The sequence below is a fragment of the Physeter macrocephalus genome, chromosome 9 (assembly GCF_002837175.3).
Source record: "Physeter macrocephalus isolate SW-GA chromosome 9, ASM283717v5, whole genome shotgun sequence".
NCBI lineage: Eukaryota > Metazoa > Chordata > Mammalia > Artiodactyla > Physeteridae > Physeter > Physeter macrocephalus.
Genome location: NC_041222.1, coordinates 74164379 through 74188450, shown reverse-complemented (window position 1 = coordinate 74188450; position 24072 = coordinate 74164379). Strand labels below are relative to the sequence as shown.

At 38.4% G+C, this 24072-nt stretch overlaps 1 protein-coding gene across 4 annotated transcripts in view; it reads left to right on the top strand.

Annotated features, from left to right (window-relative positions):
* UBAP2 (ubiquitin associated protein 2) overlaps positions 1-24072 on the top strand; it is a 135419-nt gene that overhangs the window by 68002 nt on the left and 43345 nt on the right. For all 4 annotated transcript variants that reach the window (XM_024132878.2, XM_028494060.2, XM_055087243.1 and 1 more), the window contains 2 exons: positions 20021-20075; positions 21512-21615. In XM_024132878.2, the coding sequence (XP_023988646.1) occupies positions 20021-20075; positions 21512-21615 (159 nt within the window). The remainder of the gene's footprint in view (positions 1-20020; positions 20076-21511; positions 21616-24072) is intronic.

Below are 24072 nucleotides of genomic sequence, written 5' to 3'. Positions count from 1 at the left end.
AGTGATACCTCATTGTGGTTTTGATTTGCATTTCTCTAATAATTAGTGATGTTGAGCATCCTTTCATGTGTTTGTTGGCAATCTGTATATCTTCTTTGGAGAAATGTCTATTTAGGTCTTACACCCATTTTTGCATTGGGTTGTTTGTTTTTTGGATATTGAGCTGAATGAGCTGCTTGTATATTTTGGAGATTAATTCTGTCAGTTGCTTCGTTTGCAAATATTTTCTCCCATTCTGAGGGTTGTCTTTTCTTCTTGTTTATGGTTTCCTTTGCTTTGCAAAAGCTCTTAAGTTTCATTAGGTCCCATTTGTTTATTTTTGTTTTTATTTCCATTTCTCTAGGAGGTGGGTCAAAAAGGATCTTGCTGTGATTTATGTCATAGAGTGTTCTGCCTATGTTTTCCTCTAAGAGTTTGATAGTGTCTGGCCTTACATGTAGGTCTTTAACCCATTTTGAGTTTATTCTTGTGTGTGGTGTTAGGGAGTGTTCTAATTTCATACTTTTACATGTACCTGTCCAGTTTTCCAGGACCACTTATTGAAGAGGCTGTCTTTTCTCCACTGTATATCCTTCCCTCCTTTATCAAAGAAAAGGTGACCATATGTGTGTGGGTTTTGTATATTCTTGCCTCCTTTGTCAAAGATCACGTGACCATATGTGCGTGGGTTTATCTCTGGGCTTTCTATCCTGTTCCATTGATCTATATTTCCATTTTTCTGCCAGTACCATACTGTCTTGATTACTATAGCTTTGTAGTACATTCTGAAGTCAGGGAGCCTGAATTCTCCATCTCCGTTTTTCTTTCTCAAGATTGCTTTGGCTATTCGGGGTCTTTTGTGTTTCCATACAAATTGTGAAATTTTTTGTTCTAGTTCTGTGAAAAATGCCATTGGTAGCTTGATAGGGATTGTATTGAATCTGTAGATTGCTTTGGGTAGTATAGTCATTTTCTCAGTGTTAATTCTTCCAATCCAAGAACATGGTATATCTCTCTATCTGTTTGTATCATCTTTAATTTCTTTCATCATTGTCTTATAGTTTTCTGCATACAGGTCTTTTGTCTCCTTAGGAAGGTTTATTCCTAGGTATTTTATTCTTTTTGTTGCAGTGGTAAATGGGATTGTCTCCTTAATTTCTCTTTCAGATTTTTTGTCATTAGGGTATAGGAACGCAAGAGATTTCCGTGTATTAATTTTTTATCCTGTAGCTTTACCAAATTCATTGATTAGCTCTAGTAGTTTTCTGGTAGTATCTTTAGGATTATCTATGTATAGTATGTCATCTGCAGACAGTGACAGTTTTTCTTTTCCAATTTGTATTCTTTTATTTCTTTTTCTTCTCTGATTGCCATGGCTAGGACTTCCAAAACTATGTTGAATAATAGTGGAGAGTGGACATCCTTGTCTTGTTCCTGATCTTAGAGGAAATGCTTTCAGTTTTTTACAATTGAGAATGATGTTTGCTGTGGGTTTGTCGTATATGACCTTTATTATGTTGAGGTAGGTACTCTATGCCCACTTGCTTGAGAGTTTTTATCATAAGTATGGGTGTTGAATTTTGTCAAAAGCTTTTTCTGCATCCATTGAGATGATCATATGGTTTTTGCTTCTTCAATTTGTTAATATGGTGTATCACATTGATTGATTTGCATATATTGAAGAATCCTTGCATCCTTGGGATAAATCCCACTTGATTGTGGTATATGATCCTTTTAATTTGTTGTTGGATTCTGTTTGCTAGTATTTTGTTGAGGATCTTTGCATCTATATTCATCAGTGATATTGGTCTGTAATTATCTTTTTTTGTAGTATCTTTTTCTGGTTTTGGTATCAGGGTGATGGTGGCCTCGTAGAATGAGTTTTGGAATGTTCCTCCCTCTCCATATTTTGGAAGAGTTTGAAAAGGATAGGTGTTAGCTCTTCTGTAAAGGTTTGATAGAATTCAACTGTGAAGCCATGTGGTTCTGGACTTTTATTTGTTGGAAGATTTTAAACCACAGTGTCAAGTTCAGTGCTTTTGATTGTTCTGTTCATATCTTCTATTTCTTCCTGGTTCAATATTGGAAGGTTGTATTTTTTTAAGAATTTATCCATTTCTTCTAGGTTGTCCATTTTATTGGCATACAGTTGCTTGTTTTAGTCTCTTATGATCCTTTGTATTACTGCAGTGTCAGTTGTTACTTCTCTTTTTTTATTTCTAATTCTGTTGATTTGATTCTTCTCTCTTTTTTGCTTGATGAGTCTGGCTAATGGTTTATCAATTTTATTTCTCTTCTCAAAGAACCAGCTTTTAGTTTTATTGTTGAGATTTTTCTTGTTTCTTGAGGTAGGATTGTATTGCTATAAATTTCCCTCTTAGAACTGCTTTTTCTGCATCCCATAGGTTTTGGATTGTCGTGTTTTCATTGTCATTTGTCTCGAGGTATTTTTTGATTTCCTGTTTGATTTCTTCAGTGATCTCTTGGTTATTTAGTAACATATTGTTTAGCCTCCATGTGTTTGTGTTTTTTATGTTTTTTCTCTATATTATATTTCTAATCTCATAGCATTGTCGTCAGAAAAGATGCTTGTTATGATTTCAATTTTCTTAAATTTACCGAGGTTTGATTTGTGACCCAGGATGTGATCTATCCTGGAAAATGTGCCGTGGTCACTTGAGAAGAAAGTTAATCTGCTGTGTTCAGATGGAATGTCCTATAAATATCAGTTAAATCTATCTGGTCTATTGTGTCATTTAAAGCTTGTGTTACCTTATTAATTTTCTGTCTGGATGATCTGCCCATTGGTGTAAGTGGGGTGTTAAAGTCCCCCAATATTATTGTTACTGTCGATTTCATCTTTTATAGTTGTTGGCATTTGCCTTATGTATTGAGGTGCTCCTATGTTGGGTTCATATATATTTATAATTGTTATATCTTCTTCTTGGATTGATCCTTTGATCATTATGTAGTCTCTTTCCTTGGTTCTTGTATCATTCTTTATTTTAAAGTCTACTTTATCTGATATAAGTATTGCTGTTCTTGCTTTCTTTTTCTATTTGCATGGAATATCTTTTCCCATCCCCTCACTTTCAGTCTGTATGTGTCCCGAGGCCTGAAGTGGGTCTCTTGTAGAGAGCATATATATGGGTCTTCTTTTTGTGTCCATTCAGCGAGCCTGTGTCTTTTGGTTGGAGCATTTAATCCATTCACATTTACAGTAATTATCGATATGTATGTTCCTATTACCATTTTCTTAATTGTTTTGGGGTTTTTTTTGTAGGTCTTTTTCTTCTCTTGTGTTTTCCACTTAGAGAAGTTCTTTTAGCATTTGTTGTAGAGTTGGTTTGGTGGTGCTGAATTCTCTTAGCTTTTGCTTGTCTGTAAAGCTTTTCATTTCTCCATGGAATCTGAATGAGATCCTTGCTGGGTAGAGTAATCTTGGTTGTAGGTTTTTCCCGGGTAGAGTAATCTTCGTTGTAGGTTCTTCCCTTTCATCACTTTAAATATATCGTGACACTCCTTTCTGGCTTGTAGAGTTTCTGCTGAGAAATCAGCTGTTAACCTTAATGGGAGTTCCCTTGTATGTTATTTGTCATTTTTCCCTTGTTGCTTTTAATAATTTTTCTTTGTCTGTAATTTTTGTCAATTTAATTACTGTGTGTCTCGGAGTGTTTCTCCTTGGGTTTATCCTGCTTGGGACTCTCTGTGCTTCCTGGACTTGGTTGGCTATTTCCTTTACAATGTTAAGGAAGTTTTTGATTGTAATCTCTTCAAATATTTTCTTGGGTCCTTTCGCTCTTTCCTTTCCTTCTGGGACCCCTATAATGCAAACGTTGGTGCGTTTAATGTTGTCCCAGAGGTCTCTTAGGCTGTCTTCATTTTTTTCATTCTTTTTTCTTTATTCTGTTCTGCAGCAGTGAATTCCACCATTCTATCTCCGAGGTCATGTATCTGTTCTTCTGCCTCAGTTTTTCTGCTGTTGATTCCTTCTACTGTATTTTTCATTTCGGTTATTTTATTGTTCATCTCTGTTTGTTTGTTCTTTAATTCTTCTAGATCTTTGTTAAACATTTCTTGCATCTTCTCGATCTTTGCCTCCATTCTTTTTCCAAGGTCCTGGATCATCTTCACTATCATTGCTCTGAAATCTTTTTCTGGAAGGTTGCCTATCTCTTCATTTAGTTGATTTTCTGGGGTTTTATCTTGTTGCTTCATTTGGTAACAAAGTCCTCTGCCTTTTCATTTTGTCTATCTTTCTTTGAATGTGGTTTTCGTTCCACAGGTTTCAGTATTGTAGTTCTTCTTGCCTCTGGTGGATGAGGCTATCTAAGAGGCTTGTGCTAGCTTCCTAATGGGAGGGACTGGTGTTGGGTAGACCTGGGTGTTGCTCTGGTGGGCAGAGGTCAGTAAAATTTTAATCCACTTGTCTGCTGATGTGTGGGGCTGAGTTCCCTCCCTGTTGGTTGTTTGGCCTGAGGTGACCCAGCACTGGAGACTCTGGGAGGGCTCATGCCAAGGAGTATTTCCCAGAACTTCTGCTGCCAGTGTCCTTGTCCTCACAGTGAGCCACAGCCATCCCCTGCCTCTGCAGGAGACCCTCCAACACTAGCAAGTAGGTCTACTTTAGTCTCCTATGGGGTCACTGCTCCTTCCCCCGGGTCCTGATGTGCACACTGTGTGCCCTCCAAGAGTGCAGTCTCTTTTTACCCCAGTCCTGTCGAAGTCGTGCAATCAAATCCCGCTGGTCTTCAAAGTCTGATTCCCTAGGAATTCCTCCTCCCATTGCCTGACCCCCAGGTTGGGAAGCCTGACGTGGGGCTCAGAACCTTTAGGCCAGTGTGTGGACTTCTGTGGTATAAGTGTTCTCCAGTTTGTGAGTCACCCATCCAGTGGTTATGGGATTTGATTTTATTGTGATTGCGCCCCTCCTACCATCTCATTGCGGCATCTCCTTTGTCTTTGGATATGGGGTATCTTTTTTGGTGAGTTGCAGTATCTTCCTCTCAATGATTGTTCAGCAGTTAGTTGTGATTCCAGTGCTCTCGCAAGAGGAAGTGAGCATACGTCCTTCCACTCCACCATCTTGAACCAGTCTTGGTCCTTGTTTTTTTAAAATCCACTTTATATATAGTAGTGTATATATGTTAATCCTACCCCCCCACCTCCTTATGTTTACTTTTTTTTTTTTTTAAAGAATTTTTTGATGTGGACCAGTTTTAAAGTATTGAATTTGTTACACTATTGTTTCTGTTTTATGTTTTGGATTTTTGGCCATGAAGCATGTGTGATCTTAGTTCCCTGACCAGGGATCGAACCCTCACTCCCTGCATGGGAAGGCGAAGTCTTAACCACTGGACCTCCAGTGAAAGTCCCCTTATGTTTACTTTTTTTTTTTTTTTTTTTTTTTTTTTTTTAGTTTAGTTTAATTAATTTATTTTTGACTGCGTTGGGTCTTTGTTGCTGCGTGCGGCATTTCTCTAGTTGTGGCCAGCAGGGGCTACTCTTTGTTGCGGTGCGCAGCTTCTCATTGCGGTGGCTTCTCTTGTTGCGGAGCATGTGCTCTAGGCGTGTGGGCTTCAGTAGTTGTGGCATGCGGGCTCAGTAGTTGTGGCTCGCAGGCTCTAGAGTTCAGGCTTAGTAGTTGTGGCGTGTGGGATTAGTTGCTCTGTGGCATGTGGGATCTTCCTGGACCAGGGCGTGAACCCATGTCCCCTGCATTGGCAGGCGGATTCTTAACCACTGCACCACCAGGGAAGCCCCCTTATGTGTTTACTTTTAAGGAAGTAAAGTAGTGGGTAAGGGACACAGATAGACTTTTTTTGTTTGTTTGTTTGGTTTTTTTTGGCTGTGCTGCATGGCTTGTGGGATCTTAGTTCCTGGGCTAGGGATTGAACCCGAAGCCCGGGCAGTGAAAGCGCCAAGTCCTAACCAGTGGACTGCCGGGGAATTCCCAGATTGACTGTTTATAAACCCAGTTAGATGTTAAAAAAATGCAGTCCACCCTCTTCTACATATATATAAACTCTAGTGAGGTGTAATTTTTATATTCTTAGCTGATATTTAAACATGTTTAAACAAGCTGTTGAAGAGTAGTGGTCTGTGTCTAGGGATTTCTTAGAATCATTATCCCAAGTTCAACACAGGGCAAGAAGAGAGAGAACATTCAGTACCCAGTATGCACAAAAACAATTATTTTGCTTGGTGAATATTAGTAAAGTACAGTTTGATAATAAGTGAATAGTGGTGCAAGACAAATAATTTGTGCCTTTCATAATTAAAGGGTAAGATATGTCCCTTTCCAGAAGTTTGGTTGTAAGTTATTTAATGTCTTAATCTATTCTCTCATGGTGTGTTGAATTAACCTTAAAACTGTTGATTGCACTATCCCTTTCCAGTTATTTGTGATCTGTTGGGTAGTATGCAGATTTAAAAATGCATCCTTAAAAAACAAGTACATGGTTTAAAGTGTGTACTTTAAAAATGATTCTTTAAGGTCTCCATTGCCTTTTTTATTCTTTAATTTTGACCATACTGTGATCAGCTGTTGCTGACTTCACATTGGCTCTCCCTCAGAACAGTAATCTGTGTTCATGATTAAATTAGCTAAAATGTTAAGCTGCTAAAAGTTTAATAAATACCCCTTTCCTCCTTAATTTTTGCCTTATCTACACAGTGTTAGCATACTGACGTGCAGGCTTCAGTAGTTGTGGCACACAGGTGCAGTAGTTGTGGCTCACAGGCTCTAGAGCACAGGCTCAGTAGTTGTGGCACATGGGCTTAGTTGCTCCATGGCATGTGGGATCTTCCTGGACCAGGGCTCAAACCCGTGTCCTCTGCATTGGCAGGCAGATTCTTAACCACTGCACCACCAGGGAAGCCCTGTTCTTCTACTTTTAAAACTAACTGATTTAAGAATATGGCCTATGTAATATAACTGAAAGGTTAATTGTTGAGCACCTACTAGGTGCTGACATTCTAGTTTTTTTTTTAATTCTTGAATTTTCTATAATGCCTTCTCGGGTCCTGGTACAAAAAGTATTTTACAAAATGCAGTGCTCTAAAATAAGTTGCTGAACAACTAGGTTATTTCCTGTAATTGAGTAGTAATATTATTATTATGCCTGTAAATATGAGTCCATGAAAAAAAAATCCATGTTTATGACATTGGGGTTATATATCTGTCTTTAATGCAACAACTGATACTTAGGTACTTATTATATTTTTGAAGATACTGCTGTGCATAAGACATGGTTCCTCACATACTCAGTGGTGAAGGAGGAGAGACAATCAAGTAAAAGCACTGTTCGACTTACTTAAGAAAATGATTGGTGATGTGATCAGCTGTCAATAGGGTTTCCTTTAGATGGACCTAGGGAGGTCTCTGAGGAGATGGGATTTACAGTGAGGAGGAAGAAAGCCATCTGAAAATCTGGGTAGGAACATTCTGTGTAGAAGGATCAGCTTAGCTAGTGCAAACATGAAGAACAACTTAGATTTTTCACAGAATAAAATGTATTCACTGGAATATAAAATATACATATAAGTGCTTAGGGTGCGGTTTTTACTTTGAAATAAAAAAGCACAGTAGAATTTTGCTGTTTTTTTTTAGTTTTTATCCAGAGTCCCCAGACTTTAATATTTTGCTACATTTCCTCTCTCTATGTCCATATTACTGTTTTTTCTGAAACCCTTGTGTGTTCATTTCAAACATAATGCCATTTTACCCCTTGATATTTTAGTGTGTAACTCCTAAGAAAAAATATATTGTCCTAAAGAGCTACCTTAAAATGATAAAATCAGGAAATTACCACTGATACAATGTATAGAACTTATTCAAAAATTTCCAGTTATCCTGCTAATGTTCTTTATAACAAAAAGCAAATATTCTGGTCCAGGATCCAGTCTGGGATCACACACAGTATTTAGTTCCCATGGCTGTGTAGTGTCCTTCAATCTAGAACAGTTCATCAATCTGGAATAGTCTTTCTTTGTCTTTCATGCCCTTGACACTTTGGAAGTATCTCTTTTATAGAATGTCCTTCATTAACAAACTGAGAAGTTTCCTCATGATTAGATTCATGTTACCAGTTTTTGGCTGGAATGCCACAGAATGATATAGTTGTACCTCATATTAGAGGGTACATGATACAGATTTATCCCATTGCTAGTGATGTTAGCTTTGATTACTTAAGGAAAGTGGTTTCTGCCAAGTTTCTCCTTTGTAAAGTTACTCCCTCCTTCTTTGTAATTAATGCATATTTTTTGGGGGGAGTGCTCTGAGACTGTAAATAACCGTTTTCCCATCAGACTTTTATTCACTGGTATTAAATCAATTAATTCTTTCCTGAAATAATTATTGTGGCACATTTATAATGAGACTTCTTTGCTAAGGGAAAGCTAATATATGAGATATGAGGATAAGACTTGAAATAAGCTCTCTTTCTCACTGAGTCCCTGGGGCATTTGCTGTTGTCATTTGACTCATTTATGCTCCTTTGCTATTGGGGAAGATGTATTCCTATATCTGGATAAACCCTGACCCAGGGACAAAGAGGCACAACTTGCCTGAGTCCTAAGTCTCTGAGCCACAAGCCCCAGAGGTTCCCTGTTCTCTTTGTGGGCTGAACAGGTCTCTGGGCAGGTGGGCGGCTTGTGGTCGACACAGCAACCATCTTTATCATTGAACCAGCCCTGAAAATCTGGGAACTTTTGTCTGTACAAAAAACTTTAGAACTACTCAGAATCTTAAAGATCATGACCCAGAGTGTGCAGTGATAAATTCAAGAGCCCGCAGTTTCTGGTGCATTTGGCTGTTATCAAAGCCCTGCTTACAGTCTCCTGGGGGTGAAGAAAAGGGATTGCTTTCTATCTTCTTATTTTTCTTTAGGTTGCACATGTTCGGCCCCAGGGGGGATATCTGCTCTTTAGATTTGCCTTCTCCACTAGAGGTGGTTAGCTGTTCTCTGTGTTTTGGCTTTTTTCAAGGAAAATGGGCAACTTTTCTACTCTGGCCCTCAGTGTAAGACATAAATTTTAAACAATTAAAAACTTGAGCAATTATTCAACATAGATGTAGTGCAGAGTCACTAGATAGACCTCTATGAGTAAAGGTTTAGCATTTATCATAACATTGGTTTATTCTTTATGATAATTTACTTTAATGTTGTTTTTCTCAATTATAAGAACCCAGGTCTTTCTTCTGAGCTGTTAGGTGAAAACAGCTATTTGTACCAGATAACAATATAGGAAAATGTATATACACAGAAAACAACGTTACTGGTAGCATTACTAGCCAGGTGAATAGGAAAGAACAATTTTGTTCGCTTGCTAAAATGTGCATGAAGACGGATTTGATTTTTTAAAATCTACTTAAGATAGTTGGCTTAGGCTTCCCTGGTGGCGCAGTGGTTGAGAGTCTGCCTGCCCATGCGGGGGAGGCGGTTTCGTACCCCGGTCCGGGAGGATCCCGCGTGCCGCGGAGCGGCTGGGCCCATGGGCCATGGCCGCTGAGCCTGCGCGTCCGGAGCCTGTGCTCCGCAACGGGAGAGGCCACAACAGTGAGAGGCCCGCGTACCGCAAAAACAAAACAAAACAACGACAACAAAAAAAAAGATAGTTGGCTTGTTTGTGTTTCATACTTGGGTGCGGCTACTGTTCTCTGGAAACATGGGGATATTTAGTTGATGCTGACTTTTCCCAGGGGACTTGCAGGATTTCTTGAATTTTTGGCCTTAGGATATGTTTTTCTTTTATAAATTCCTTTCTTCTCTTTCATGTACATCTTGCTTTCTGGCTCAAGTATTAGATAATTGTTTAATGATTTCTTAGCAGAATCCTTTTTTAAAAAATTGCCACTATTTTCTTAATATTTAACCACTGTTAAATATTCCTTTTGTCACACAGTTTGCCACTGAATGGGTGCACATGAGTGCACTTAATCAAGAGCGGTTGTGTTGTTTCTTCTGCTTTCTTCACTGGTAACAGTGTTTATTATAGCCCTCTAAAATTTCTTGAGATGTAATTTACATAATATACAATTCACCCATTTACATTGCATAATTCAGTGGTTTTTAGTATATTTTTAGAATTATGCAGCCATCATCATAATCAATTTCAGAACATTTTCATCACCTCAAAAAGAATATCCCATACCCTTTAAGTATCAATTCCCAATTCCTTGATCACCTCTCCCGCCCCCTGCCATCTCAGCAGTAAACAACTGGTAATCTATTTCCTGTGTTTATAGAGTCTCCTGTTCTGGACATATGATGTAAATGGAATCTAGTAATATGTGCTCTTTTGTGACTGGCTTCTTTGACCTAGCTTAATGTTTTAAAGATTCATTCATGTTCTACCACATATCAGCACAATGTTGTAGCATGTATAAGTACTTCATTTCTTTTTATAGCCAAATAATATTCCATTGTATGGACATACTAAAGTTTTTTTTTTTTTTTTTTAACAGTTAAGTGTTTTAATGTCCTGAGAATTGGTTTTCTTATATGATGACTCTCCTCTTGGGTCCTTTCGCTCTTTCCTTTCCTTCTGGGACCCCTATAATGCAAACGTTGGTGCGTTTAATGTTGTCCCAGAGGTCTCTTAGGCTGTCTTCATTTTTTTCATTCTTTTTTCTTTATTCTGTTCTGCAGCAGTGAATTCCACCATTCTATCTCCGAGGTCATGTATCTGTTCTTCTGCCTCAGTTTTTCTGCTGTTGATTCCTTCTACTGTATTTTTCATTTCGGTTATTTTATTGTTCATCTCTGTTTGTTTGTTCTTTAATTCTTCTAGATCTTTGTTAAACATTTCTTGCATCTTCTCGATCTTTGCCTCCATTCTTTTTCCAAGGTCCTGGATCATCTTCACTATCATTGCTCTGAAATCTTTTTCTGGAAGGTTGCCTATCTCTTCATTTAGTTGATTTTCTGGGGTTTTATCTTGTTGCTTCATTTGGTAACAAAGTCCTCTGCCTTTTCATTTTGTCTATCTTTCTTTGAATGTGGTTTTCGTTCCACAGGTTTCAGTATTGTAGTTCTTCTTGCCTCTGGTGGATGAGGCTATCTAAGAGGCTTGTGCTAGCTTCCTAATGGGAGGGACTGGTGTTGGGTAGACCTGGGTGTTGCTCTGGTGGGCAGAGGTCAGTAAAATTTTAATCCACTTGTCTGCTGATGTGTGGGGCTGAGTTCCCTCCCTGTTGGTTGTTTGGCCTGAGGTGACCCAGCACTGGAGACTCTGGGAGGGCTCATGCCAAGGAGTATTTCCCAGAACTTCTGCTGCCAGTGTCCTTGTCCTCACAGTGAGCCACAGCCATCCCCTGCCTCTGCAGGAGACCCTCCAACACTAGCAAGTAGGTCTACTTTAGTCTCCTATGGGGTCACTGCTCCTTCCCCCGGGTCCTGATGTGCACACTGTGTGCCCTCCAAGAGTGCAGTCTCTTTTTACCCCAGTCCTGTCGAAGTCGTGCAATCAAATCCCGCTGGTCTTCAAAGTCTGATTCCCTAGGAATTCCTCCTCCCATTGCCTGACCCCCAGGTTGGGAAGCCTGACGTGGGGCTCAGAACCTTTAGGCCAGTGTGTGGACTTCTGTGGTATAAGTGTTCTCCAGTTTGTGAGTCACCCATCCAGTGGTTATGGGATTTGATTTTATTGTGATTGCGCCCCTCCTACCATCTCATTGCGGCATCTCCTTTGTCTTTGGATATGGGGTATCTTTTTTGGTGAGTTGCAGTATCTTCCTCTCAATGATTGTTCAGCAGTTAGTTGTGATTCCAGTGCTCTCGCAAGAGGAAGTGAGCATACGTCCTTCCACTCCACCATCTTGAACCAGTCTTGGTCCTTGTTTTTTTAAAATCCACTTTATATATAGTAGTGTATATATGTTAATCCTACCCCCCCACCTCCTTATGTTTACTTTTTTTTTTTTTTAAAGAATTTTTTGATGTGGACCAGTTTTAAAGTATTGAATTTGTTACACTATTGTTTCTGTTTTATGTTTTGGATTTTTGGCCATGAAGCATGTGTGATCTTAGTTCCCTGACCAGGGATCGAACCCTCACTCCCTGCATGGGAAGGCGAAGTCTTAACCACTGGACCTCCAGTGAAAGTCCCCTTATGTTTACTTTTTTTTTTTTTTTTTTTTTTTTTTTTTTAGTTTAGTTTAATTAATTTATTTTTGACTGCGTTGGGTCTTTGTTGCTGCGTGCGGCATTTCTCTAGTTGTGGCCAGCAGGGGCTACTCTTTGTTGCGGTGCGCAGCTTCTCATTGCGGTGGCTTCTCTTGTTGCGGAGCATGTGCTCTAGGCGTGTGGGCTTCAGTAGTTGTGGCATGCGGGCTCAGTAGTTGTGGCTCGCAGGCTCTAGAGTTCAGGCTTAGTAGTTGTGGCGTGTGGGATTAGTTGCTCTGTGGCATGTGGGATCTTCCTGGACCAGGGCGTGAACCCATGTCCCCTGCATTGGCAGGCGGATTCTTAACCACTGCACCACCAGGGAAGCCCCCTTATGTGTTTACTTTTAAGGAAGTAAAGTAGTGGGTAAGGGACACAGATAGACTTTTTTTGTTTGTTTGTTTGGTTTTTTTTGGCTGTGCTGCATGGCTTGTGGGATCTTAGTTCCTGGGCTAGGGATTGAACCCGAAGCCCGGGCAGTGAAAGCGCCAAGTCCTAACCAGTGGACTGCCGGGGAATTCCCAGATTGACTGTTTATAAACCCAGTTAGATGTTAAAAAAATGCAGTCCACCCTCTTCTACATATATATAAACTCTAGTGAGGTGTAATTTTTATATTCTTAGCTGATATTTAAACATGTTTAAACAAGCTGTTGAAGAGTAGTGGTCTGTGTCTAGGGATTTCTTAGAATCATTATCCCAAGTTCAACACAGGGCAAGAAGAGAGAGAACATTCAGTACCCAGTATGCACAAAAACAATTATTTTGCTTGGTGAATATTAGTAAAGTACAGTTTGATAATAAGTGAATAGTGGTGCAAGACAAATAATTTGTGCCTTTCATAATTAAAGGGTAAGATATGTCCCTTTCCAGAAGTTTGGTTGTAAGTTATTTAATGTCTTAATCTATTCTCTCATGGTGTGTTGAATTAACCTTAAAACTGTTGATTGCACTATCCCTTTCCAGTTATTTGTGATCTGTTGGGTAGTATGCAGATTTAAAAATGCATCCTTAAAAAACAAGTACATGGTTTAAAGTGTGTACTTTAAAAATGATTCTTTAAGGTCTCCATTGCCTTTTTTATTCTTTAATTTTGACCATACTGTGATCAGCTGTTGCTGACTTCACATTGGCTCTCCCTCAGAACAGTAATCTGTGTTCATGATTAAATTAGCTAAAATGTTAAGCTGCTAAAAGTTTAATAAATACCCCTTTCCTCCTTAATTTTTGCCTTATCTACACAGTGTTAGCATACTGACGTGCAGGCTTCAGTAGTTGTGGCACACAGGTGCAGTAGTTGTGGCTCACAGGCTCTAGAGCACAGGCTCAGTAGTTGTGGCACATGGGCTTAGTTGCTCCATGGCATGTGGGATCTTCCTGGACCAGGGCTCAAACCCGTGTCCTCTGCATTGGCAGGCAGATTCTTAACCACTGCACCACCAGGGAAGCCCTGTTCTTCTACTTTTAAAACTAACTGATTTAAGAATATGGCCTATGTAATATAACTGAAAGGTTAATTGTTGAGCACCTACTAGGTGCTGACATTCTAGTTTTTTTTTTAATTCTTGAATTTTCTATAATGCCTTCTCGGGTCCTGGTACAAAAAGTATTTTACAAAATGCAGTGCTCTAAAATAAGTTGCTGAACAACTAGGTTATTTCCTGTAATTGAGTAGTAATATTATTATTATGCCTGTAAATATGAGTCCATGAAAAAAAAATCCATGTTTATGACATTGGGGTTATATATCTGTCTTTAATGCAACAACTGATACTTAGGTACTTATTATATTTTTGAAGATACTGCTGTGCATAAGACATGGTTCCTCACATACTCAGTGGTGAAGGAGGAGAGACAATCAAGTAAAAGCACTGTTCGACTTACTTAAGAAAATGATTGGTGATGTGATCAGCTGTCAATAGGGTTTCCTTTAGATGGACCTAGGGAGGTCTCTGAGGAGATGGGATTTACAGTGAGGAGGAAGAAAGCCATCTGAAAATCTGGGTAGGAACATTCTGTGTAGAAGGATCAGCTTAGCTAGTGCAAACATGAAGAACAACTTAGATTTTTCACAGAATAAAATGTATTCACTGGAATATAAAATATACATATAAGTGCTTAGGGTGCGGTTTTTACTTTGAAATAAAAAAGCACAGTAGAATTTTGCTGTTTTTTTTTAGTTTTTATCCAGAGTCCCCAGACTTTAATATTTTGCTACATTTCCTCTCTCTATGTCCATATTACTGTTTTTTCTGAAACCCTTGTGTGTTCATTTCAAACATAATGCCATTTTACCCCTTGATATTTTAGTGTGTAACTCCTAAGAAAAAATATATTGTCCTAAAGAGCTACCTTAAAATGATAAAATCAGGAAATTACCACTGATACAATGTATAGAACTTATTCAAAAATTTCCAGTTATCCTGCTAATGTTCTTTATAACAAAAAGCAAATATTCTGGTCCAGGATCCAGTCTGGGATCACACACAGTATTTAGTTCCCATGGCTGTGTAGTGTCCTTCAATCTAGAACAGTTCATCAATCTGGAATAGTCTTTCTTTGTCTTTCATGCCCTTGACACTTTGGAAGTATCTCTTTTATAGAATGTCCTTCATTAACAAACTGAGAAGTTTCCTCATGATTAGATTCATGTTACCAGTTTTTGGCTGGAATGCCACAGAATGATATAGTTGTACCTCATATTAGAGGGTACATGATACAGATTTATCCCATTGCTAGTGATGTTAGCTTTGATTACTTAAGGAAAGTGGTTTCTGCCAAGTTTCTCCTTTGTAAAGTTACTCCCTCCTTCTTTGTAATTAATGCATATTTTTTGGGGGGAGTGCTCTGAGACTGTAAATAACCGTTTTCCCATCAGACTTTTATTCACTGGTATTAAATCAATTAATTCTTTCCTGAAATAATTATTGTGGCACATTTATAATGAGACTTCTTTGCTAAGGGAAAGCTAATATATGAGATATGAGGATAAGACTTGAAATAAGCTCTCTTTCTCACTGAGTCCCTGGGGCATTTGCTGTTGTCATTTGACTCATTTATGCTCCTTTGCTATTGGGGAAGATGTATTCCTATATCTGGATAAACCCTGACCCAGGGACAAAGAGGCACAACTTGCCTGAGTCCTAAGTCTCTGAGCCACAAGCCCCAGAGGTTCCCTGTTCTCTTTGTGGGCTGAACAGGTCTCTGGGCAGGTGGGCGGCTTGTGGTCGACACAGCAACCATCTTTATCATTGAACCAGCCCTGAAAATCTGGGAACTTTTGTCTGTACAAAAAACTTTAGAACTACTCAGAATCTTAAAGATCATGACCCAGAGTGTGCAGTGATAAATTCAAGAGCCCGCAGTTTCTGGTGCATTTGGCTGTTATCAAAGCCCTGCTTACAGTCTCCTGGGGGTGAAGAAAAGGGATTGCTTTCTATCTTCTTATTTTTCTTTAGGTTGCACATGTTCGGCCCCAGGGGGGATATCTGCTCTTTAGATTTGCCTTCTCCACTAGAGGTGGTTAGCTGTTCTCTGTGTTTTGGCTTTTTTCAAGGAAAATGGGCAACTTTTCTACTCTGGCCCTCAGTGTAAGACATAAATTTTAAACAATTAAAAACTTGAGCAATTATTCAACATAGATGTAGTGCAGAGTCACTAGATAGACCTCTATGAGTAAAGGTTTAGCATTTATCATAACATTGGTTTATTCTTTATGATAATTTACTTTAATGTTGTTTTTCTCAATTATAAGAACCCAGGTCTTTCTTCTGAGCTGTTAGGTGAAAACAGCTATTTGTACCAGATAACAATATAGGAAAATGTATATACACAGAAAACAACGTTACTGGTAGCATTACTAGCCAGGTGAATAGGAAAGAACAATTTTGTTCGCTTGCTAAAATGTGCATGAAGACGGATTTGATTTTTTAAAATCTACTTAAGATAGTTGGCTTAGGCTTCCCTGGTGGCGCAGTGGTTGAGAGTCTGCCTGCCCATGCGGGGGAAGCGGTTTCGTACCCCGGTCCGGGAGGATCCCGCGTGCCGCGGAGCGGCTGGGCCCATGGGCCATGGCCGCTGAGCCTGCGCGTCCGGAGCCTGTGCTCCGCAACGGGAGAGGCCACAACAGTGAGAGGCCCGCGTACCGCAAAAACAAAACAAAACAACGACAACAAAAAAAAAGATAGTTGGCTTGTTTGTGTTTCATACTTGGGTGCGGCTACTGTTCTCTGGAAACATGGGGATATTTAGTTGATGCTGACTTTTTCCAGGGGACTTGCAGGATTTCTTGAATTTTTGGCCTTAGGATATGTTTTTCTTTTATAAATTCCTTTCTTCTCTTTCATGTACATCTTGCTTTCTGGCTCAAGTATTAGATAATTGTTTAATGATTTCTTAGCAGAATCCTTTTTTAAAAAATTGCCACTATTTTCTTAATATTTAACCACTGTTAAATATTCCTTTTGTCACACAGTTTGCCACTGAATGGGTGCACATGAGTGCACTTAATCAAGAGCGGTTGTGTTGTTTCTTCTGCTTTCTTCACTGGTAACAGTGTTTATTATAGCCCTCTAAAATTTCTTGAGATGTAATTTACATAATATACAATTCACCCATTTACATTGCATAATTCAGTGGTTTTTAGTATATTTTTAGAATTATGCAGCCATCATCATAATCAATTTCAGAACATTTTCATCACCTCAAAAAGAATATCCCATACCCTTTAAGTATCAATTCCCAATTCCTTGATCACCTCTCCCGCCCCCTGCCATCTCAGCAGTAAACAACTGGTAATCTATTTCCTGTGTTTATAGAGTCTCCTGTTCTGGACATATGATGTAAATGGAATCTAGTAATATGTGCTCTTTTGTGACTGGCTTCTTTGACCTAGCTTAATGTTTTAAAGATTCATTCATGTTCTACCACATATCAGCACAATGTTGTAGCATGTATAAGTACTTCATTTCTTTTTATAGCCAAATAATATTCCATTGTATGGACATACTAAAGTTTTTTTTTTTTTTTTTTAACAGTTAAGTGTTTTAATGTCCTGAGAATTGGTTTTCTTATATGATGACTCTCCTCCCCCCACCCTACCACCTCTCTTAACTGTAAGGAGTCTTGCCAAAACTTGTTCACTGAACACTTTCTTCTTAGAGTTAGGTTTTTTTTTTTTAAATCCAAGTTTCCAGCCTTCTTTTAGACTTACCTAAAGTCTTACCTTTACCTTTCAACACTGTTAAAATAGATAGTAGCCACTAATATGCATTATTACAATTCTTCCACTTTTTAGGACATTTCCCTCTATTCCTCTGTCCCTGGGGATAGGGTAGATTTTTGTCAAGACCATATCTTTTAATAGTTTAACTTGAACTACTGGATAAGTTAACTGTACATGATTAAATATACATTTAGTTATATTAGCATGGCTAACATATCCCTTGGCAACCACCTTTTTCTGAATTTGAGTACTCTTACATACCTTATATAAGCGGAATCATGAACTATTTGTCCTTTTGTGACTGGCTTGTTTCACTTAGCAAAATGTCCTCAAGGTTCATCCACATTGTAGCATTTGTCAGAATTTCCTTCCATTTTTTTTTTCTTTTTTTATAATTTATTTATTTTATTTATTTTATTTTTGGCTGCATTGGGTCTTTGTTGCTGTGTGCAGGCTTTTCTCTGGTTGTGGCGAGCGGGGATTACTCTTTGTTGTGGTGTGTGGGCTTCTCATTGTGGTGGCTTCTCTTGTTGCGAAGCACGGGCTCTAGGCTCACGGGCTTCAGTAGTTGTGGCATGCGGGCTCAGTAGCTGTGGCTCGCAGGCTCAGTAGTTGTGGCGCATGGGCTTAGTTGCTCTGCAGCACGTGGGATCTTCCTGGACCAGGGCTTGAACCCGTGTCCCCTGCATTGGCAGGCAGATTCTTAACCACTGTGCCACCAGGGAAACCCCTTCCTTCCTTTTTAAGGCTGAATAATATTACATTGTATGTATATACCACATTCATTCATCAGTGGACACTTAGGTTGATTCTACCTTTTGGCTATTGTGAGTAAGGCTACTATGAACGTGAACATGGGTGTACAAGTATCTCTTCAAGACCCTACTTTCAAATTCTCTTGGATACCTATACCCACAAGTGGAATTGCAGGATCATATAATTCTTTTTTTTTCCTTAAAAAAATTTTTAAAAAATTTTATATTGGACTACAGTTGATTTATAATGTGTTAGTTTCAGGTGTACAGCAGAGTGCTTCAGTTATACCTATACATGTATCTATTCTTTTCAAATTCTTTCCCATTTAGGTTATTACAGAATATTGAGCAGAGTTCCCTGTGCTATAAGGATCATATAGTTCTATTTTTAATTTTGGGGGGAATTGCCATACTGTTTTCCACAGTGGCTACACTATTGTACATTCCCATGAAACAGTATACAAAGGCTTCAGTTTCTCTACATCTTTGCCAACACTTATTTTCTCTTCTCTCTCTCTCTCTCTGTTTCTCACTCGTAGCCATTGTAATGGGTGCCACATTGCCCTGATGATTAGTGATGTTGAGAATATTTTCATCTGCTCATTGACCATTTTTATATTATATTTGGAGAAATGTCTATTCAAGTCCCTTGCCCATTTTTAAATCTGGTTGTTTGTTTTGTTAGACAGTTGTAGAATTTCGTTATGTATTCTCAGTGTTACTCCCTTATCAAATGTAGAATGTGTAAATATTCTTTGGGTTGCCTTTTTACTCTGTTCATGTCTTTTGATATACCAGTTTTAAGTCTAATTTTTTCCTTTTCTTGCCTGAGTCTTTGGTGTCATATCCAAGAAATCATTACCAAATTCAGTGTCATGAAGCTTTTGCTCTGTATTTTCTTCTAAGGGTTGTATAGTTTTAGCTCTTGTATTTAGGTCTTTAATCCACAATTTAGGATTCGATTAAGAAAAACTGGAGAGTCACTGAATAGAACTATTTCTTCTTGCTTGCTCGCTCTCTTTTTTTTTGTTTGTTTGTTTTTTTTTTTGTGGTATGCGGGCCTCTCACCGTTGTGGCCTCTCCCGTTGCGGAGCACAGGCTCCGGACGTGCAGGCTCAGCGGCCATGGCTCACGGGCCCAGCCACTCAGCCGCGGCATGTGGGATCTTCCCGGACCGGGGCACGAACCTGCGTCCCCTGCCTCGGCAAGCGGACTCTCAACCACTGCGCCACCAGAGAAGCCCTGCTCGCTCTCTTGTTTGCTGCCCTATTCGTCATCGGTCAGAATCTTAGTATTAAAAATGGTATGTAATAACACCATCAGGGGCTTCCCTAGTGGTGCAGTGGTTAAGAATCCGCCTGCAAATGCAGGGGACATGGTTCGATCCCTGGTCCGGGAAGATCCCACATGTTACAGAGCAGCTAAGCCCGTGCGCCACAACTACTGAGCCCACGTGCTGCAACTACTGAAGCCCACACCTAGAGCCCATGCTCCGCAACAAGAGAAGCCACTGCAGTGAGAAGCCCACGCACCGCAACGAAGAGTAGCCCCTGTTCGCCACAACTAGAGAAAGCCTGCAGCCAGCAATGTAGACCCAATGTAGCCAAAAATAAATTTTTTAAAAAATTATATATATATAAAACCTGCCCGTGTTAAGCTGCTAAATATGACAAGTGTTGTACAGGCAGAATTAAATTCTTTTCTATCCTTTGAGACCAATAACTGTAGATATTTGTGTCATTAGGGACCAGCAGATTGGGTGCACTGGTTGGGAATGTTGGTGCTGTGAGTAACAATGACAGTAATGTTTGGGTAGGTGTGTAAGGGATGAAGTTGGTAGAATTATAGTTGTGTAGGACATAAGTATTATTTTTACACTATATTTTTTTTTAAAGGGTTTGGACGTGGCAGAGGGAGAGGGGCAGGAAGATTCTCAACGCAAAGCATGGGGTAAGTCTTAGCCATCCTATTTTTGAAGTTATTACCTTCTCTGGTTTTAAAGAGACAATACTGAAAAAGCAAAATAACACAAATAAAATTGTATTGCAGTAGGCCTTAGAGCAGTTTTCTAGCCTTGGCTTTATCGACATTTTGGATTGGATAATAGTTTGTTGAGGTGGTGGGGTTCCCTTTACATTGTAGGATGTTTAGCAACATCCCTGGCCTCTCCCTACTAGATGCCAGTAGCACCCCTCCTCAAGTTGTGACAATCAAAAATGTCTCCAGACATCGCCAAATGTTCCCTGGGAGGGAGGTGCACAGCCACCCCAGTTGAAAACCATTGCTTAAGAGTTATGTTGGTAAATCCAGCAATTGTCTTTGAATGGTAAGTAAATGCAATGTTTTTGTTTTGTTTTTTATGAAAAGCAATCATTTTTATCTTGAATTGTAATAGTGAAGGATGAGTATATTGTTATTAAATACATGGTATAATCAGTTATTCATTATTTCTGGTTCTTTCACTTTTTGCTGTTATCCAAAACATTAGCTCCCCCCCCCGATGTTTATAAAAAGTTTTTAAGCTTCTTATAGAGGCCATAAGTAGATGACAGTCAAGAAAGGAAAAGTCCTTTGTTTCTCCATGTCTCCCAGGCAGCACTGTTGGGGGTCACTGCCTTCAGGTGGTGACTCCTGCCATCTCTGTTTTCTGCCTGAGCTCCCTGTGGACAAAGGAAGGATGAAAACACAGGGAGCAAACTGGCCGGAACATATGAACGTATGTGCCCAACCCAGTAGCTTCAAACGATTTTGCGGATTTTGCTGTCTACTTTAAAAAATACTCTTGTGGTTCTTTTTGTCAGTGACACCCCAATAATGCTGAAAAAATTTTTTTAAAATTCTGTTGTGAAAATTTTAGCAGTGCTATTTAATTTGGCTCTAGTTAGACATCTGAATCGTGGGTATTGAGGATTTTAATTTAAAAAGAGGCACTGAACAAAACGTTTTCTTTTTACTTACATCCATCTAAACAAAAAGAATCATACTTCTATTGTAAAAGGTTCAAATCCAAAATTGGATTCTGACTTCGGAAGAAAAGACCTATTGCCTGTTTAAGTCTAGGCTTAGTTGGGAGGGGGTGGGTGGGGTTTTCATTAGAGCCATTACCCTGCCTAGAACTATTATAGGTCTCCACACTTGCTTTAGGATGCAGAGGACAACAATTTAGGGAAGTAGGAGCATCGTACAAGAGTGTATGGAAGGTTCTAGGCAACCTCTGCTTTTCAGAAGATCTGCATTCCGATGGCGAGAAGAATTGGCTATAATTAAATAGGAGAAGGAGGGTGAAGTTTCTTATAGTGGTTCTTAGAAGGGACGGGGCTTGTTTCGGGGAAGGTGATGTACAGTTAATTTTGTGATTTGCCTTTATTCTTTATTTCAAACCCAAGGACATTTAACCCTGCGGACTATTCAGATTCTCCATCTATAGATGGGTGTGGGACAAAACAAGTAGTTTGGGAAGCTGCTCAGAATGGTGCAGATGAGGGAACTGGTAAGTGTCTATTCTCACCAGAGATGTATTTTAATTGTTTGAGCTCTTAATGTACAAAGATGACATCAAAGTGTGCTGGTGGAGAAGAATGAAAAACAGGCAGCTGTCCTACCTCTGAGACTACTCTTAGCTGATTCTTACCTCCAAAGTTTCTCACTTATAAATCTCATTGACGATAAAGTATGTGGTTTACCCCTTTTGCACTCTGAAGAAGAGGCTGTAATAAATCTGTGTAAGGCAGTACAAACCCACACTCAAATATCAGTGTCAGGGATATATAGAATTTCTTAGTGCAAGACTTGAAACAAAGTATTTACCATTCATAATGGTGAATACAAATTTGGCCAGATAAAGAGGTAGATGATGATAGATGGGTTTAGGGCAACAGTTGCTTTTGCAGATTTTTCTGTGTCTTGCAGTTTTAAGGTTATTTCTTTACTGAAATTCACAGATAAATACTTGTTAATTGGCTTATTTATTTAATAAAGCTATTTTAAAGATTTTTTCCTGATAATATATATTAACTGTTGTGATTATATTTATAAAAACATAATTTGACACTTCGTGAATTATAACCCAAAATATAAAAGTATAGCTCAATAATTAGCTAAAAAAGACAGTTGCCACCATCACAGAAGCACAGCGAACTAGAAATCAAATATACTGTCGAGAGGACCAACGAAAGTTATAAAAATGGTAATTTGAAAAGACTAGTATCAATAAAATTGATAAGTTTATCGTGAGACTTATCAAGGGAAACAGAAGAAACATATAATTTGTTTTAGGAATGAGAAAAGGAAAATTGATATTAATTATCTTTATAATCTATTATAATTAATATTATAGCTATTAAAAATCAGAAGATACTTTGTCAATAAATCTTTTGCTAACATTTGCAATTACAGATTAATCTCATTCTTCAAAACAACTGTAAAAATTCTGTCACAATATTGGAAATCAATTCAGTAAACTAGAAAAAGGCTAATATATCATGGTCATATTAAGTTTATACTTGATATTCAAGTTTAAAATTTAAAAAAATCAGATGACTCCTAGATATATACCCAAGAGAATGGAAGATACAGGTTCACATAAAAGCCAAATGTCCTTCAGTGGCTGAATGTGTAAGAAAAATTATCCAGATTAGTCAGATACATAGAAACAGAAGTAGACTGGTGGCTGTTGGGGGCTGGGAATGTTTGGGAGAAATGGGGAGTGGCTAGGAATGGGTGCCAGATTTTTTTGGAGCGATGAAAATATTCCGGAATAGGTGGTTGTGATTGTTTTACACCTTGTGAATATACTGAAAACCAATCAATTCTTTGCCTTAAAAGTGTGGATTTTGTGTGAGTTATATCTCAATAACAAAAGTATTATTCACCCCTTTAACAGAATAAAGGAGAAACTCCATATCATTTTAATAAGGAAAAGCATTTGACAAAACCCAACATTTATTCCCAATTTCTACAAAAGTCACAGCAGACCTCACAATTAATAGTGATGTGTAGAATATTTTTCTTTTGTAACAAGATCAAGGGGCTTACTCTCACTACTCTTATCTTTTTTTTTTTTTTAAATAAAGGCAAAAGATTTAGTCGAACTGAAGAGGAACAGGAGGATTACTCTCATTATTTCTGTTCACTCCTGTAACAGAGGTCATAACCACTGAAACAAAGATTGAAAAAGAAAGGAAGGGTTGGGAAGGGAGGAAAAAACCTGTCATTTCTGGCAATGATATAAAAGAATCTATAGATAAATTAATAAAATTAATTAGGAAGCTTTAAACAGTGTAGATAGTTGACAGGTAATATTTCTATAAACCATCAACAAAGAAAATGGAAAAAAAATTAGTGGCCTCAAAAAATATCAGATGCTTATGAAGAAGTCTAATGATGTGCAAGGTAAGACTTCTAAATGAAAATATAAATTATAAAATCTTACAGTAAAATGTAAAATTGAGTGTTTGAAGAAGCATTAATAAAGAGAAGGATATACCATTTATAGTAGTACAAAAACATGAAGCACTTAGGTATAAATCTGACAAAATATGTGCAAGATGTGTATGTTGAAAATTATGCAACACGATGATAAATATTAAAGATGATCCAAAAAGGGAGCAAGATACTCAGTGTTTATGAGTTGGAAGATTTAATATTATTGACATGTTGTTTCTCCCCAAATTGGTATACAGGTTCAGTACAAGTTCATTCAAAATCCTAGCAGATTTTTGTGTGTGTCAATTGTAACTTGATTCTAAAATTTTTATGGAAAAGTATAGGTATGAACATAGCCCAAACAGTTTTGAAAACTAACAGCGTTCAAAGATTCACACTCCTTGATTTCAAGAAGTTACCCTAAAGGTACAGTAGTCAAGACTGTGGAATTGGCAAAAGCACAGAAATAGATCAATTATATAATAGCAAATCTAGAAATAAACCCACAGATACAATTGGTTTT